General features: G+C 39.0%; 1 protein-coding gene across 1 annotated transcript; it reads right to left on the bottom strand.

Annotated features, from left to right (window-relative positions):
• Window positions 1-3,955: 3,955 nt before the first annotated feature.
• LOC21398007 (pentatricopeptide repeat-containing protein At4g21065) lies at window positions 3,956-5,966 on the bottom strand. The gene has a single exon (XM_010110992.2). It carries the CDS (start codon window positions 5,949-5,951, stop codon window positions 4,041-4,043), a length of 1,911 nt encoding a protein of 636 aa, XP_010109294.1. The 5' UTR covers window positions 5,952-5,966; the 3' UTR covers window positions 3,956-4,040.
• Between the last annotated feature and the right edge of the window lie 11,692 nt (window positions 5,967-17,658).

Below are 17,658 nucleotides of genomic sequence, written 5' to 3'. Positions count from 1 at the left end.
TGTGTTATAGATAAGAAGTGCTACAGATACTTACTTGATATCTAATTATAGCATAATTCTCTATTTGTCCAGATCTTCTATCCTTTACTGCTAAGTTCTGTAAATAAACACCCATTCAGACAGTGAGATTAACCTTTCGTATGCTATTTTTTCAGCATAGTCATAAAAGAATTAAATGCTTTCTTAGAACACGTTTATCCTTTTTATTAAGGATCGTAAACATTTACAATTTCTATTAGAAGGACTAATTTCTGTTCGATTCACCTCGATCCGTGTGCAATCGGTATCGGACTAATTTTATCAAAATTGTATTTGGTTGAACGGAGGCCACCATTTCGTTCAGCACGTTAAAATGAGTCAGGATATGGTATTCTTTCTTGTTTTTGAGCTTTAGCAACTCCATTTTATTTTATCTCAAACCGTGTGCGCTCGTACTGGTTAACTTTTAACCAGAGTGGAATTAGCACGAATGGAGGTCACCATTGCATTCAATATGTCGAAACAAGCCGGGATATGGTCCCGGATCGTCAAACGGAGGTCGGTAATCTGAGAAACGACACTTCGCCAGAATCTGGCTGTGGCGGTGGTAGTGTACGGCGGCGTACAGTGGCGGTGTTCGGTGGTGTATGGCGGCGGAGGCTCCTGGAGGGTTTTTCCGCAGCGGACTTCGGTCCTACCCAACTAAATTGACCCTTCTGAGTCATTGGTGCGGTCAATTTCACAAAATTTGACCTCCAACAGTATAGATTAGAACCAGCAACGTCAGTAAAATTTGGCAACTCAAATCTCACATTTCTAGTCGTGAAATCTTAAAATTGGTTAACGAGTTTTCTTACCCATTATCTTATGAGTGTTTTGACACCATAAACACATCAATCCAATGGTTGGATCATTGAAACCAACCCTTACCTCCTCGATGGCGGCATTAGCTTTGTTTTCTGACCAAATGGAGACGATGGAGGTGACTACTAGTCGGGATCGACTTATCTATAAACTTTGAGTCTAATGGTGAGGGAGGTGACACCCACGGCTGCCCGGAGGGAAAAAAATGGTAACTGCGGTGGCAGGATTCAGACCACCACGGACGGTAGTGCTCTGGCCAAAATTGAGCTGTGAAAAAGGATGAGTTTTCTTTGTCTCACTGCTCTGAGTCCATAGGGACCAGAATCACCTCGATCAAAGGTCGGACGGAGGAGATATCGCGATCAAAAGTTTCGGTTGTTTCCAAAACTTCGGCCGGCAAGTGCAGCCTATTTCAGCGGAGTTGGAGGTCGTGTGACCTGTCAAAATGCTCAACTCGTTAAGAGCTTTATGATAGTGAGGGAGGTGTCAAGAAACAATGCCGAAATCTCTATTGGAGATTGTGGTTGGCGTGGAGAAGAAAACGAGAGTGATGTGGGAGAGGAGAGGGAGAGTGAATGAGAAGAAGAGAGAGAAAGTGAGAGGAGAGAAAAAGTGAAGCATCTTATAATTTTAATAACTATCTTATCCTTTGATCTTATCTTCAAAGATTTTCTCTACACAGATAAAATTTGTACTGATTAGAGATAATTAGCTTAGCTAACGTAAATTATAGAAAATCATTAATTAATTAACGTAATTGTGAAAAATCCTTAATTAATTCTACTTATTAACTATTGGATTTTTCCCAGACATTACAATTATATATAAATATTATTCTCCCTCATATAACACTTATATATAATATTTAAGGTCACATAAACAATCATGAAATTTTCATTGATATTCATAAAATATTCATTAATATATGCACATGAAATATTGAATAAATTCTTTTATTAAATAAATAATAAATATCCTATTACATCTCATGCTTTTAGGACACCATTTCTAACAACGATGACTTTAGCGGTCTTTGAATATGTGATTTAGTCACGGTGTCGAATTTTCTGATCCTTAGCCGGGCAAGAATAGATAAAATCCTGTGAATACCTACGTTACTGCTTATGTGAATGCCAATGGATTGCGGCTCTGGTGTGATAGGCAAGCTACATATAACTAGTGGTAAACTCCTGCAAGCTGACTCCAATTTGTTAAATGATACGTGAGGTTCGTGTGTACGATTTCTTAGACTCATTGGCCTGGAGTCTAGGACAGCCACATGAATGAGCATCAGCCGAAATAGGGCAGTCCCACGAGCTCATTAGTACGTGCATGTTAGGATACTAGTGCATTGAGTATGTGATAAGTTATGCACCTTCTTATGACATAATAATATTATGCTACAATTTATTGTAGACGATTAGTTCATAATAGTGTATGATATGAGGTTATGTGATAAATACAAGAGTATGATACGACATGGTAAGATTATAGTATGATAAGATTATATTGATTTCCTAGAGTTTCATTCTCTTGTTCCATTCGCACGCTTCGTGTTGGGAGAATGAGATGGTGGATGCTCGGTTGTTGTTCGAATAGTATGGTCTCATACTGCTATTCATTCTCTATAGTCCTTCCTACGTAGATCAATGTTTGTTTCTGATCTTTTTTTCTTCCTTTTCTTATATTTTTTCCCTATTTATTTTTAATTTTATGATTTTTCTTTTCATTCGTCCCTATTAAAATGATTTTGCGCAAATACATCCCATTTAAATAAGAATAGTCAATGTATCTTCTATTATTTTATAGTTTCGACCAAAGCAATACTTCTTTTGATCAAAGTCCTTTTTTTGCTTCTCTTTTCATGGCTCTTTTAAAATTTTACATTTTTAATTATGACATATTAAAGTAATTGTTCTCAAATACCTCTTTATTTACATATGTTTTTTCCTTAGTGGTACTTTCAACTACTCTAATTTATTTTGTTTAAATAGTTTCTCCACATATGAGCCAATCCAATATTCCCTATGGCAAAAACTACTTTCGGATACAAAAAATTTCGGATATCTTTCTTTAAAAGGTGATCTTTGAAAGTATAATTTTATGTCTCTCAACGTCCCTTATTTGTCTCTAATAACTTTTGGATACAAAAAATTTGTTTCATCATAATGTCTTTAAAAGGTGATCTTTGAAAGTATTATAAACTAATTTTAAATTGGCATCTAAATGTCTATTTTTTAAGGCTAAAATATTTCTCTATAAATGAGTTATTTACTACGTAAATAGTTCATTTAGGACTAATAAAAATATCTTTTCACGTAAATTTTTTTTTCGCCAAGTAAAAATTTTTTCTCCATATAAATAAAGAATTTTTATCACGTAAATTATTTTTTACCAATTATAAAAATGAATTATTTACCATTTACTATGTAAATGATTAATTTACTCTATAAATTACTATTTATTTCAAATAATTTTAAAATTTATTATTTACTCAATTTAGTTTTAAAAAATATATTATTTACCACTGTTTCCCTTTTTCCTATACAGATTGTAATATGTTTCGTGGGGGATGTTGATGTTCTAGAAAGTAGGAAAATAGTAGAAAATAAGCCAATATGAAAAGCTTAAGGAAGTATATAGGTTAATTTTTAGTTATAGAAATTAATAGGCCATAACTTATCAAGTTATGGTTCATAACCAAATAAGTTATGGACAAACTTGTCAAGTTATGGTTTATAGCTAGATAAGTTATGGACAAAAACCGTGAATTATGGACAATAACTTGTCAAGTTATGGTTTATAACCAGACAAGTTATGGACGAAAACCGTAATTTTACCTATTTATTAACTTATGTAAACTATTGACCTATTAATTTTAATTCATCTCAAGTCTTAACATATTTCTCTCTTTCTCTCCAAAAAGTTTTGGTCGTTTTGGTTTATCAATCTTTGGGCTTCTACTTTTAGAGTTGGGCTAGTAAGTTATGGGCTTTCTTTGAACACTAATTTCACTAGGTTTTAGGTTTTTTTTTTTCTTTCTTTTTTTGAAGTGTAATTGTAATAAATAACATATTTTGGAAAAAGTAAATATTTACAAAACATCCTTGGGAGAAACATTGTACGGTATAATGTAATTTCTTTCAAAATGGTTTTAAATAGAGTACATTTTCTCTTTCCTGATCCATTAGATCTTACTACCAGTAATCCCTGCAGGCACAAGAACCATCCTTGAAACAATGGAACCTATTTCTATCACGCACAACTATCTCTCTACCAACAATTGCTGATAGTAGCTTGAAAGCTGCATGACAATCCTCACAAACTCGAAGATTCTTCATTATCCGAATCGGGGTTTCAGATTCCGTGTTCATCAATCCAAAAACCAGTGCTAATTTCTCGCTGTGACGGTACAAAAACTTCTCCTTCTCGCCTTCCTCCATGTCTAAAAGAACAACTGATGTCTTGGGCACATACCCTTTTTCCTTCATTTTCTCAAGTAGCTTTCCCCACATCCGAAATATCTCCACAGCTTGAGGATGGCTCTCATCCCCGGCGACAAACTCGTGAACCGTCCCATCTACTGTGATCGTGCTCCACCCCGGCGTCTTCTTTACACCTCGCTCTCTCATCAACTTCCTAACTCTTGCGACGTCTTCCCACCGCTCTGCTTCGGCGTAGATGTTTGATAAAACCACATAGTATCCATCGTTAAGCGGATCCAGTACTGCAAGGTGTCTAATTGCTTCTTCAGCCAATACAATGTTCTTGTGAACTTTGCATCCACCAAGAAGTGCCCCCCACACAACACCATTCGGGTCAATTGGCATGTTCTTTATGAACTCATGAGCCTCTTGGAGCAGCCCTGCGCGGCTGAGAAGATCAACCATACAACCATAATGCTCGATTCTAGGGACTATGCTATAATCCTGAGTCATGCTCGCGAAAAATTTCCGACCTTGGTCTACCAACCCCATGTGGCTGCAAGCGTGCAAGAGGCCTATGAAGGTGACCCCATTAGGCTTCACGCCAACTTGAGTCATTGAAGTGAAAAGCTTCAATGCTTCCTCGGCTTTACCGTGCATGGCAAGCCCTGCGATCATCGCGGACCATGAAACAACCGTCCGTTCTTCCATCTTATCGAAAACTCCTCGAGCATCCTCCAAGCATCCGCATTTAACGTACAGGTCAATCAAAGTATTGGAAACACGCACATTGCTTCCAAAACTGCTTTGGTTCGAGTACTCATGAATCCTCCTGCCTAAAAACAAGTCCCCTAGATCAGCGCAAGCCGCAAGAACTGCCACCACAGTCGCCTCATTTGGCTTAATACCAGCCTTCTCCATCTCCAAGAACAGATTAGCGGCCTCCTTTGGCTTCCCACACCGAACAAAACCGGCAATCATCAACGTCCACGACCTGACATTTCTTTCAGGCATTTCAGCAAACAAGCCATAGGCTTGTTCAACGTCATCCCTTTTTATCAACTGGGTCATCATAATATTCCACGCAACAATATCTCTCTGCGGCATTTTTTCAAACATCAACCGGGCATCCCCCATTTCTCCACATTCAGCGTACAAATGAACAATCGAGTTCTGCAAAAACAAATTCCAACCAAACCCAAGTTTCTCCACATACCCATGAACGATTCTCCCATTCCTAACATCCGACAAGCGCAAGCACGCCTTCAGAACGAACGAGAGTGTGAAACTGTCGGGAAAAACATCAAACTCCCGCAGCCGTTTAAAAAGAGAAATTACATCTTTTGGGCAATCACCTTCGGCGAAGGTTTTGAGACACGAGTTCCAGAGGACAATCTCCGAGTCTCCGCAGTCGATGCGTCGGAAGATTTGCCGAGCGTAGGTGAAAGTGGCGGGAGGAGAGAGAGAGCAGACGGCGGCGACGTGGGGGAGAGGGAGGAGAGAGAGAGGTGAAGAGGTTTTGAGGAGGTGGGTATGGAGTTGTTTGAGCTCAAATGGAGAGTTGAAGGTGTGGAGAAGAGGAAGGAGATGATCAGGAGAAGAATTGGATGATGATGATGATGATGAGCGGCGATGATGAGTTCTGTGGGGAGGAGGGTGGTGAAGAGAAGGAGAGGAAAGCATTTCGTTGGTTGTTAGCTAAATAATTTTAAGGCGCTTTCGTTTTATAGAAAACTATAAATTAATTTTAAGAGTGATGCTGTATTATAGCAATTTGGTGGGTTTTCAATGAAATTGTCATGTTTATTTTAATAAGAGCGAAAGCAAAAAAATCCATTTACAAAATTACTAAATACATTAAAATCAAAAGAAACTTTAATTAATTATGATACTGAAGATGGACACTGTAACTTTTTAAAATATACATTACCATTTTAATGTTATTTTCTTTGAAATGCTCATCATTTTCTAATAGTAGGATTGAAGCGGACGTGCATGGAAACTAGTTTTAGGCAAGCTCGGTTTGTTTTGTTTGTTTGGGTTACAATTTAAGTTTTTACTATAGCATTTTTTTATATAAAATTTAAATTTAATTTTTTACTATAATATTTTCTCACATCATTTATTTTGTAGCTGAAGTTTTCAACTTGAGTGAACAAAATAAATGAGGCCTTAGTAATTAACTGAGTATAAATATGCTAGTCATTAATTTTTTGCTTTTAGTAAAAAAAATTATAAATAAATGCATAATTTTAAATGATAACCATTTTTATTTATTCATGTTAATTTTTTAATTTTTATAATAATTTATAACACATCGAGAAATTAAACGAGATCATTAAGGTAATTAAGATTTATTAGTGTGCCTAATATGATTTAATTAAATAATTTTGCTATTAAATGTTTTTGACGTATATATTTAAATAATTCCAAGGAATTTAAATATTCTCAGTATTTATATTTTTACCCCAGATGTGTGTGTATACGCATTTTCTCGATTGCCATTTTAAATATTGTGACACTAGTTTCTCTTTACTTTTTCTTTTCTTTTCCTTTTTCTTTTTCTTCCTTTTTCCTCTCTTTTCCCGTGCACTCTCTCTCTCTCTCTCTCTCTCTCTCTCTTTTTCTCTCTCTCTCTCTCTCTCTCTCTCTCTCTCCTCTTCTCTCTCTCTCTCTCTCTCTCTCTCTCTCTCTCTCTCTCTCTCTCTCTCTCTCTCTCTCTCTCCTTCCTTGTCGTTTCACTCTCACTCTCTCTCACTCTCATTCTCACCCTTTCTTTCTCTCTTAAATTAACCGGATTTTGAACCAAAGAAGAATTTCAATGAGTTTTCAACGTCAAGAGAAGAATTTGAGGTAAGATTTATGAAAAACTTCTCTTGCATCTCGGATTTTCAGACTAGAAAACCTATTTTTGGTTCGAAATAGATTTTCATGGATTTTGAGTAAAATCATGGTAGAAATTGGGGATCTTTGGTTCTATGGACTTGATTTAGTAACTAGAACCTAGATTTGGTTGTTTCCCCTTGAAATATTTTCGCATTTGAACTCAAAATTGCAGGTTTTGTGTTGATTTTCTTCGGTTCGGCCATGTTGGCCATCCTGCACTGATCTCACCGGTCGACCGAATTGCACTCCACCAGGTCGACCTATGCGGTCGACCGAATTGCACACCACCGGTCGACCGGTGGTGTTGCACATCTCTGTCACCAGTCGACCGGTGTACCCGGGGTTTGTCCTTTTTTTTCTTGAAAACCCTGTTTTGACCCCGATTTTCGAAGAGAACGTAAATTAGCTTCATTTAGGGATCTAGAGTAGATGGATTAGCATTGTTAACCACTGTTTTGAGCTTAAAACCCTTAGAATGATGATTTGAAACATGAAATGATTTATGAAACCGGTAATTGAATTAAGGCACACTAATAGGAAATCGAAGGATATAATTGGGATTGAATTGCTTCAAGAATGAGAATTGGATCCTAAAGTGTTGTTTTGTATCAATGATAGTTGATGAGTCAAACTGAACGCTTTGAGGAAGTGGAGGCTAGGAAAGCACAATGTTAGCCACAGGTTTGGCACTTGAGAGGTAGGATTTCTTATCCTTTTTCTCTGATAGCCTGTTTCCAAAAGAGTTTTGGCCATGCAAATGTTTTAAAGAAAGAGCATGGTTGTGAAAGAAAAGCATTTTCAAAACAATAGCTTGACTTTAGCTATTGGAATTATAATGAATTATTTCAGAAAGTTTAATGAATGATTTCTTAAGATAAAAGATCTTGCGAATCGGTAAACCGGCTGATGGCCTAGATAGGATATGGAGAGTGTATCCTTAGGGGTAGAACCTGAAACCCAGACTGGGCCACTACGGTGGTGTTAAGGCTTGTGCTTGTGGTTGTGTAAGTAATACATCAGAGGATGAATTACTTGCTGATGCCTGTAATACAGAATTTTCAGTTTATATTCCTTTCAAAAAAAGGATGTGAGCTTCCAGCTGTTCTGTTGGAACTGAATGTCTACTTTTATTTATTTATTCATCTATTTACTTGTTCCTTCGTTTATTTACTTCTTTACAAAGCTTATTTTAAAATACATCCTACTGGGCCTTTCGCTCAAGTTTTATCTGTTTTATAAATATTAACCCCTCCCAAGTGACTCTAGGAGCAGTGCGGAGTAGCTGAGTTAGTTGGTACCATCCGATTAAGAGAGGATTGTGTTCTTCATCCTTGTGAGAAAATGTAAGAATTGTAAATTTTGTAAACTCTGAACTTTGGATTTCTAGACTGTGGTTGATGTCTGTAATGTTATTTACATGTTTATGTATGTATAATACTGCATATCCTGTGGGTGAAGCCCTGAACGATGTTAGAGGCTCAAGTTTTAACCTCTTGTAATCAGAAAGTGCAGGCGACCCCGTAATTTTCTTGTCGTTTATTTTCTACTAAATGTGGGGCTCTTTTGGAATTTCTTTAATATCTTCCTTTTGATTTTGATTATTATGATTATAAATGTTTAATTACTTTCTTAATCACGTTTAACTTCTAAACGAGCCTGCACGTCACTAACCCCGGCTTCGGGGCGTCACAGAGTGGTATCAGAGCCTTAGGTTTAGAAACCATAGGATTGTACATAAATGTATGACATTAGGAATCTACTAAATAGTCTGGTTTCTTTTTAGTTAAAGGAGATGCCGCCGCGTCGTAGATCTGTTAACCAACCGGCACCACAGAATCAAGAATTCACGGATGCCATGTATGCTGCTTTCTAAGGAATGGCCACTTGAGCTTAGAATGAGCGACCGACCGAGGATAGGAAGCAGAGTTATTTTCATAAATTTTGACGTCGACCTATCCCCACATTTAATAGTGAGGGAGGACCCCAGGAAGCGGAATACTATTTTGACTCTATAGTTCAACACCTAAACACCATGGGAATACCGTTGGAGTATTGGATGGAATTCGCGGTCTATAAGCTAGAAGGCCAAGCAAGCACTTGGTGGAAGCAGGTGAGGAGAAGGCAAGATATTACAGGAATGACCTGGGAGTAGTTTGAGGTCCTCTTTAATGAGCAATACTTCCCTCAGAGTTATGGGGATGAAAGGGCAATGGAGTTTATGTCATTGCAACAGGGAGATATGTCAGTAAAGGAATACGAGGCCAAATTCAATGACTTATCCCGGTTTGCACCATCTCTAGTGGAGTCTGAGCATTTAAAGAGTCTCAAATTTGAGAAGGGTTTTAAGAATTCAGTAAGGAAACCATTGGTGGCTCTAAGAATTCAAAATTTTTGAGACTTAGTGGCTACTGCTACAAGTGTGGAACAAGATAATCTAGCCTATCATCAAACCAAGGAAGCAGCTGGTCGAGTTTCTGTTTCAAGTAGACCTTCTGCTTCAGGCGGGCCACAATGGAGTGGTAGAAGAAATCGTAATCAGGGGCAGATTAGTGGAGAAATGATCAGTGGTGGCAATAGCTCATCTGGAAGTGACAGGAGTTGTCATGCCCCGGGGCAGAGGTCGGTGACGTGGAGCTCGATTAGGGGTTAAACGCATGATAATAAGGGAAATTCCCAACGAGCCCCACACTTAATTAAAATAAATTACAGGATCTATCCACAGGATCTCATTAGCATACATACATGACATGTAAATAAAACATTACAGACATCAACCACAGTCTAGAAATCTAAATATCAGAGTTTACAAATTCTTACATATATCCAAGAGGATGAACACAATACTTAATTGATCGAACGGTAGCAAATAATCCAGCTACTCCGCACCACTCCTAGCGTCGCCTGGGAGGGGTTTAATATATATAAAACAATATAACATGAGTGAAAAGCCCAGTAGGATATAATTTGAATAACTTCATAAATAAATGAATAAATAAATGAGCGAGTAAATAAATAAATGATTAAGTAAATAAATTACGACATTCAGTCCCGACACAACAGCCGGAACCTCACATCCTTTTTCTCAAAGGAAATATATCTGAAAATATATCCGTATTAGAGGCATCAGCAAGTAATTTATAGTATGATAAATTACTTACACAACCACGTGCACAAGCCATATCACCCTCGGGCCTGGTTTCGGGTTCTGCCCCTAAGGATGCACTCTCCACATCCTATCTTGGCCATCAACCGGTTTACCGATTCGCAAGATCTCTTATCTTAAGAAATCATTCATTAAACTTTCTAAAATCCTTCATTATAATCTCATGAACTACACAAGCCATGAGTCCCATGAACTACAACAAGCCACGGTCCCATGTACTACAACAAGCCATGGGTTTTAAATACTTTTATTTTGCAAACAAGCCAGTTTCTTCAAAACATTTGCAAGGCTAAAACTCTTTCAAAACAGACTCACAAAGAAAGGGTAAGAAATCATACCTCGTAATTATCAAACCTATGACTAGCGGTGCACTATTCTGGCTTCCACTTCATCAAGCCACTCTATCCGAGTCCTCAGCTAGCACTGCTACAAGACAACACTTTAGGATTCAATTCTCATTCCTAAAGTAATTCAGTCTCAGTTATATCCTTTGATTTCCTATTAGTGTGCCATAATTCAATTACCAATTTCACAAACCATTTCATGTTTCAAATCATCATTCTAAGGGTTTTTGATCTCAAAACATGGATAAAAGATGCTAATCCATTCATTCTAGGTAACCCAAATGAAGCTAATTTGGGTCCTTTTAAAAAACTGAGGTCAAAACAACATTTTCAGGCCAAATAGGGTCAAACCCCGTGTACACCGGTCGACCGGTGACAGAGCAGTGTAACACAACCGGTCGACCGGTGGTGTGAAATTCGGTCGACCGGACATGCCGATCGGTGAGGCCAATGCAATCCGGTCGACCGCACAGGTCGACCGGTGAAGAACACCAGTGCGAGAAAACTCGTAAAATCAGTTTGAAAACCTGCAAATCCAGTCCCAAATCAAAATATCTCAAGGAACAACCACTAGATCCGGGTTCTAGGTACTAAATCAAGTCCAAAGAACCCAAGATCTCCAGGTGCTACCATGGTTTTACTCAAAATTCATAAAAATCTATTTTGAACCAAAATAAGTTTTTAAATCCAAACATATGAGATTCAAGAGAAGTTTTTCAGAAACCTTACCTCAAATCCTTCTTTTGGCGTTGAAAACTTCTTGAAATTTTCCTTTGGTTCGAATCCGGTTCGATTTGAGACAAAAACGGGAGAGAGAGATGACCAAGAGAGAGAGAGAGTGAGAGTGAGAATGAGAGAGAGAGTGCACGGAAAGGACAAAGGAAAGGAAGGAATGGAAAGAAAAAGAAAAATGAAAAGAAAGGAAAATGGACAGGTGTCCAATATTTAAAATGACAGTCCAGAAATGTGCCCATACACACTTCTGGGTTAAAAACGTAAACACTGAGAATATTTAAATACCTTGGAATTACTCAACTTTACACGTCAGAAACATTTATTAATTAATAATCAATTAATTAAACCATATTAGGCACACTAATAAATCTTAATTACCTCAATTAATCCGATTTAATTCTTCGGGGTGTTACAACTCCATCTCCTTTAAGGAATTTCGTCCTCGAAATTAGGACTCACCTCAAAGTGCAAACAGATGCGGATAACGCTCCTACATCGTTGTTTCAAGCTCCCATGTCGCTTCCTCAACTCCATGGTACTGCCACAACACTTTCACTAATGGAATCTCACGATGTTACAGACTCTTCATCTTCCGATGAACAATCAGAACAGGTGGCTCCTCATATGTCACGTCATACTGTATCGGGACGTCAAACCATTGTACTACCACTTCCGGCTTAGGTTGACATTTTCAAAGCATGGAGACATGGAACACGCCATGTACATGAGATAACTCAGGCGGCAGGGCAAGATGATACGCCACGACACCGACTCGTTGCACAATCAGGAATGGTCTAACGTACCTTGGCACAAGCTTCCCTTTCACACGAAAACGGACAACTCCTTTGCATGGCAAAACCTTCAACAAAACAAAGTCGCCTTCCTGGAATTTCAAAGATCTACGCCTTCTGTCAGCATAGCTCTTCTGACAACTTTGAGCCATTAACAATCATTCTCGGATGATAACTATCTTCTCATTATTCTCTTAGACAACTTCTGGTTCAGTAGTGAGTCGATCATCTGGTTCCAACCAACACACAGGTGATCTGCAAGGTTGACCATAAAGAGCTTCAAAAGGTGCCATACCGATACTGGCTTGATAGCTGTTGTTGTGAGCAAACTCAGCAAGGTGCAGGTATTTCTTCCAGTTCCCACCAAAATCCAGAATACAAGCACGAAGCATATCCTCCAGAATCTGAATAACTCTTTCAGATTGCCCATCAGTCTGAGGATGAAATGCTATGATGAAATTCAATTATGTTCCCATGGCTTCCTGGAAACTCTTCAAATACCTTGCATTAAAACGAGTGTCACGATCGGACGTGATAGACAATGGCACTTCGTGAAGTCTCACGACATGCTCCAGGTACAATTTAGTTAGAATCTTCTGAGAATACGTTGCACGAAATGGTATGAAATGCACAGATTTCATCAACCTGTCCACCACCACCCAGATGGCATCGTGCTTAGGCTCAGTTCTCGGTAGTCCCATCAGAAAATTCATCGTGATGTGCTCCCATTTACATCCCGGAATAGGTAAAGGTTGTAGCTCTCCTGCTGGCTTTTGATGTTCAGCTTTAATCTGGAGACAAGTTACACATTCTGAGACGTACTCTCGAGCGTCTTTCTTCATACCTCTCCACCAGTACTGCCTCTTCAGGTCCTGGTACATCTTGGTACTTCATGGATGGATAGCGTACCTCGATTTATGGGCATCATGTAGAATCGTCTTCTTGATCTTATCCACCTTAGGAACAACTAGGCAGTCATAAAAGTACAACGTCCCATCCTCTCAGATTCTCCAATCCACAAGCTGCTCTCCATTCTAGATTCGAATCCAAATTCCTTGGAGATGAGGATCTTGCCATTGATTCTACTTAACTTGTTGCATAAGAGCCGGTGCAGAAATTAGATTATGTACCATTGCCTGGTTATAATCCTCGTGGTACTGAAGTTCATAGTCGCTCACAACTTCAGTTCTTTTCCAGTCCTCCAAAGCTAATGACGCCATAATTCATGTAGCCTTCCTGCTAAGGGCATCGGCTACCACAAGAGCTTTTCCTGGATGATACTGCAGCGTGAAGTCATAATCTTCCATGTACTCCACCCATCTCCTCTGCCTGAGGTTCAGATCTTTCTGAGTGGACAGATACTTCAGACTCTTATGGTCAGAAAGACCTTGTTCCATAGAGATAGCACCTCCATATCTGTAGAGAAAATATCATGGTTGCTAATTCTAAGTCATGAGTGGGCTAATTCCGTTCATGCGGTTTCAGTTGACGAGATGCGTAGGCTACAACGCGCCCACCTTGCATCAAAATACAGCCAAGTCCTGTAACGCCCTCTAGAATGAAACATGTTTAATTATGCTAAACTGTGGATTATTAGTGTGCCTAATTTGATTTTCATAATTAATCAAGGGACTTTAAGTTATTTTCAGTATTTATAATTTCACCCCAAAGATTTTTGGAAAACACACTTAAATTTTAATACATTTTCCTTTTTTTCCATTTTTCTTTTTCCTTTTCTTTTCTTTTTCTTTTTCTTTTTTTCTTTTCTTTTTTTTCTTTTCCCTTTCCCTTCCCGTGTGCCCAGCCCACTCCTTCTTTTTCTTTTTTTTTTCTTCTTCTTCTTCTCGGGTTCTTCCAGCGCCCAGCCCTCTCTCTCTCTCTCTCTCTCTCTCTATTTTCTTCCACCGCCGGCCACCTTCTTCTCCGGGCTTCCTCCCGCCAGCGTTCTCTCTCTATCCCTTGCTCTCTCTCTCTCCGGGTTTCTCTCTCCCTCTCTCTCTCGGTAGTTTGGCCGAGAATCACCAAAAAGAAAAATAGAAAAACAGAGAAATTGAGGGAGACAAAGCTCGAGCAATTGATTTGAGGTAAAACCCTTTGAAACCCACTATTTGATTTGAATTTTAAGGTTGAGAAAGTTTGATTTTGGTTAGATTTGAATAATTTTGAGTTAGGGTTTGAGTTTGAACAGTTATTGTTGGAATTGAATGAAATTTGGGGGTTTTTAGTTATTAGACTTGTTTAATTGATTAGAAACTGATTTTGATAGATTTTGGAGAATATATATTGAAATTGAACTTGAATTGCAAGTTTGGCATTTTTCCTATTTATGCCGGCATGCTGCCGAAATTTCTTTAGAAACTTATTTTTAAACTGAAATTAAATAGGAAAACCAAACCTATGGATTGGATTCTAATTTTTAAAGAACCCCCAAACTTAATTATAAAATCATTGTGAAATTTGGATTTGAGTCAAGGCACACTAATAGGAAACAATTAAACATGATTGAACTTAATTCATTTTAGGAATGAGAAATACTTCCTAAGATATTGCTTTTGTGATAAAGCTAGTGGAGAAGGACAAGTATTAAGGCTTTAAGGAAAGCGGAGGCTAGGAGAACTGAAGGCTAGCCCAGGTTTGACATCTGAGAGGTAGGATATTCTTGTCCATATCCTTGTTAGCCTCATTTTAAATTATTTTGGCCAATGAAAATGTTTTAGAATAAAACATGTTTAAAGAAAATGATTTCAAAAAGAATAGCATGAGAATGCTATTAAGTTTTCCAATGATCTTGGAAATGAGATTTCAAAGCGTATCATTTCTTAAAATAAAATATTTTAAGGAACGATATAATGCATGGTGGCCTCAGAGACCGGGATGTGGGGATCGCATCCTTGGGGGCAGGTCCCGAAACCCGTACGGATCCACTTCTTGTTTAGTGGAATTATGACTTTGCACTTTTCATTAGACAGACATTTTTACTGCTTCTTGTTTAGTGGTATGATGAGCTGCACACTTTCATGATACATATATTTTCTATTATGTGAGTATTTCTTTTTCTAAAAAGGGATGACTGGTTCCAGGTGTATATCTACGGACCGTGAGTACCTTTATTTTAAATGCTTTATAAAATTATATCCTACTGGGCCTTTCACTCACCTTTTCCTGGTTTCAAATGTATTAAACCCCTCCAGGCAACGCCAGAAGTAGTGCGGAGTAGGTAGCTACTACCGGCGACATGGACTTGTTTCAGGAAAGCGAAGAGTTGTATTTCCTCTTATCCCTTATCTCAAGGCATGTATAAAAGATTATGGATTGTAAACTTAAATATTACTAGACTGTGGTTGATGTCACATTTACTCTTGTTTATATTCATGTATGCTAAACACTTGTAGGAATTCCTGACATGATATCAGGGACGTGGTTTTAAACTGGTTTAGTTGGAAATTCCACCACCGTTCTTGAAATTAAATTTCTCTTGAATGCAGGGGCTTGTTTGGAAATACCTGGATGTTTTGAATTTGAAAAAAAAAAAAGAAAAATTATAATGTTTGCAACATTATTTGCTAATCACTCTCTTAAACAGGTTTAAGTTTCTAAACAAGCCTCCACGTTACTAACCCCGGTTTGGGGGCCTGACAAGACTTGGTATCAGAGCCCTTGGTTTAGAACCTTAGGGTTTGGAACTATGCATACATGAATGACATCAGGAAACCACTAAAACAGTCTAGCTTTCTTTTCAGATAAAAGAATGCCGCCGCGCCGTAGAAACCCTAACCCCCCGACAATGCCGAATGAGCAATTCATGGAAGCCATGTACGCCGCCTTCCAGGGGATGGCTACTAGAGCCTAAAATGAATGTCCCGTGGAGGACAGAAAATAGAACTACTTCCATGAGTACAGGCATAGTTCAATTCCTACATTCACTAGCGCGGGTGGACCCCAGGAAGCCGAGTATTGGTTCGAATCGGTGTCCAAGCATCTAAGTACCATGGGAGTACCGGATGAGTATTGGGTGGAGTTCGCAGCTTTTAAGTTTGAAGGTCCTGCAGGTGTGTGGTGGAAGCATATTCGGCGAATACATGATTTAAAGGGGATGACTTGGGAACAATTTGAAGCGCTCTTTAATGAGCAATTCTTTCCCCAAAGTTATCGAGATGAAAAGGCCATGGAAATCATGGGCCTACAGCAAGGGGATATGACAAAGAGGGAATACGAAGCTAGGCTCAATGAACTGTCTCATTTTGCTCCTTCCTTGATTGAATCGGAGCGCATGAAGTGCCTAAAGTTTGAGAAAGGTCTTAAGGGTGTGATCCGGAAATCAGTGGTAGCTTTAAGGCATCGAGTCTACAGAGACCTGGTTGCAGCAGCCATCTCTGTTGAACAAGAGCACATCGCCTTCCTCCAGGATCGAGCAGCTTCAGGGAAAACTTTAGGAGGACCTCAAAGGAATAACAGGAAAAGCCGTGATCAAGGGCAAGGTAGTGGGGGAGTGCCTAGTGCTAGCAGTGGCTCTTCGGGAAGTGGGAAGAGTGGACCCTATAGCTTCAAGTGCCACCATTGTGGGGAGCTAGGGCATATCAAGAGGAACTGTCCTATTAGGGGCCAACAGGTGAACCAACAGACCCAGCAATTACCGCATAATTAAAGGGGTATTGCTCCTAGTCAAGACAGACTTCCACAGTTCATACCTTTCTATCAGCCCCAGTTGCCTGCACAGATGCCAATTCCTCCTGCACCGATCTTCCGTCCGCTGAACTACTCTTATTTCTGACCACAGGCTTCCGTATCAGTACAGTCTACCCCACCACAGCAACAGTATAGGCCTAGGAACCAGAGACCCAACAACAATGAGAGAGGAAAAGGAAAAGCACCGGGGCAGATGCATACCATGGCCGGGGGAAGTTCTGGAGCTCATGCCGGAAACCTAGTCGTCGAGGGTATGGTACCTATCTCACATTCTTTTGCACGAGTTTTGTTCGACACTGGTGCTACACACTCTTTTGTTTCCACTACTTTTGTGAAAATTTTGGGTTTGAAACCCGATGACTTAGAGACTTCAATGTTTATAAGTTCTCCATTAGGACGTGTGGAGGTGACTAGTATATGTAGTTCATGTGAGATCACGATTGGAAGTGAGAAATTAAAGGCATATTTGATAATCCTTCCCATGAATTAGTTTGATATAGTGCTTGGAATGGATTGGTTGTCAAGATATGGGGCGATTGTTGATTGCCACCGTATGAGAGTTACATTGACTACTAGTTATGGCACGATAGTAACGTATCAGGGAGGCGTTAACCCAGTTACAGAAGAACGACTAGTGAGGTATAGTGTCGGAGGACGGTGGAACTTAGCTTGTTTCTCATTCCTTTCGGCATTAGAGGGTGAATCCGGTATCGTCGAGGAGAATGTTGAGGTCCCCGTGGTCGATGAATATGCGGATGTATTCCCTGATGAGTTGCCTGGTTTAC

The sequence above is a fragment of the Morus notabilis genome, unplaced genomic scaffold (genome assembly GCF_000414095.1).
Source record: "Morus notabilis unplaced genomic scaffold, ASM41409v2 Scaffold1199, whole genome shotgun sequence".
NCBI lineage: Eukaryota > Viridiplantae > Streptophyta > Magnoliopsida > Rosales > Moraceae > Morus > Morus notabilis.
This window is presented reverse-complemented; position numbering and strand designations above follow the sequence as displayed.

Bases quoted from the DNA above. Each gene is read 5' to 3' on its own strand.
- LOC21398007 (XM_010110992.2), bottom strand. From the start codon at position 5,951: ATGCTTTCCTCTCCTTCTCTTCACCACCCTCCTCCCCACAGAACTCAT.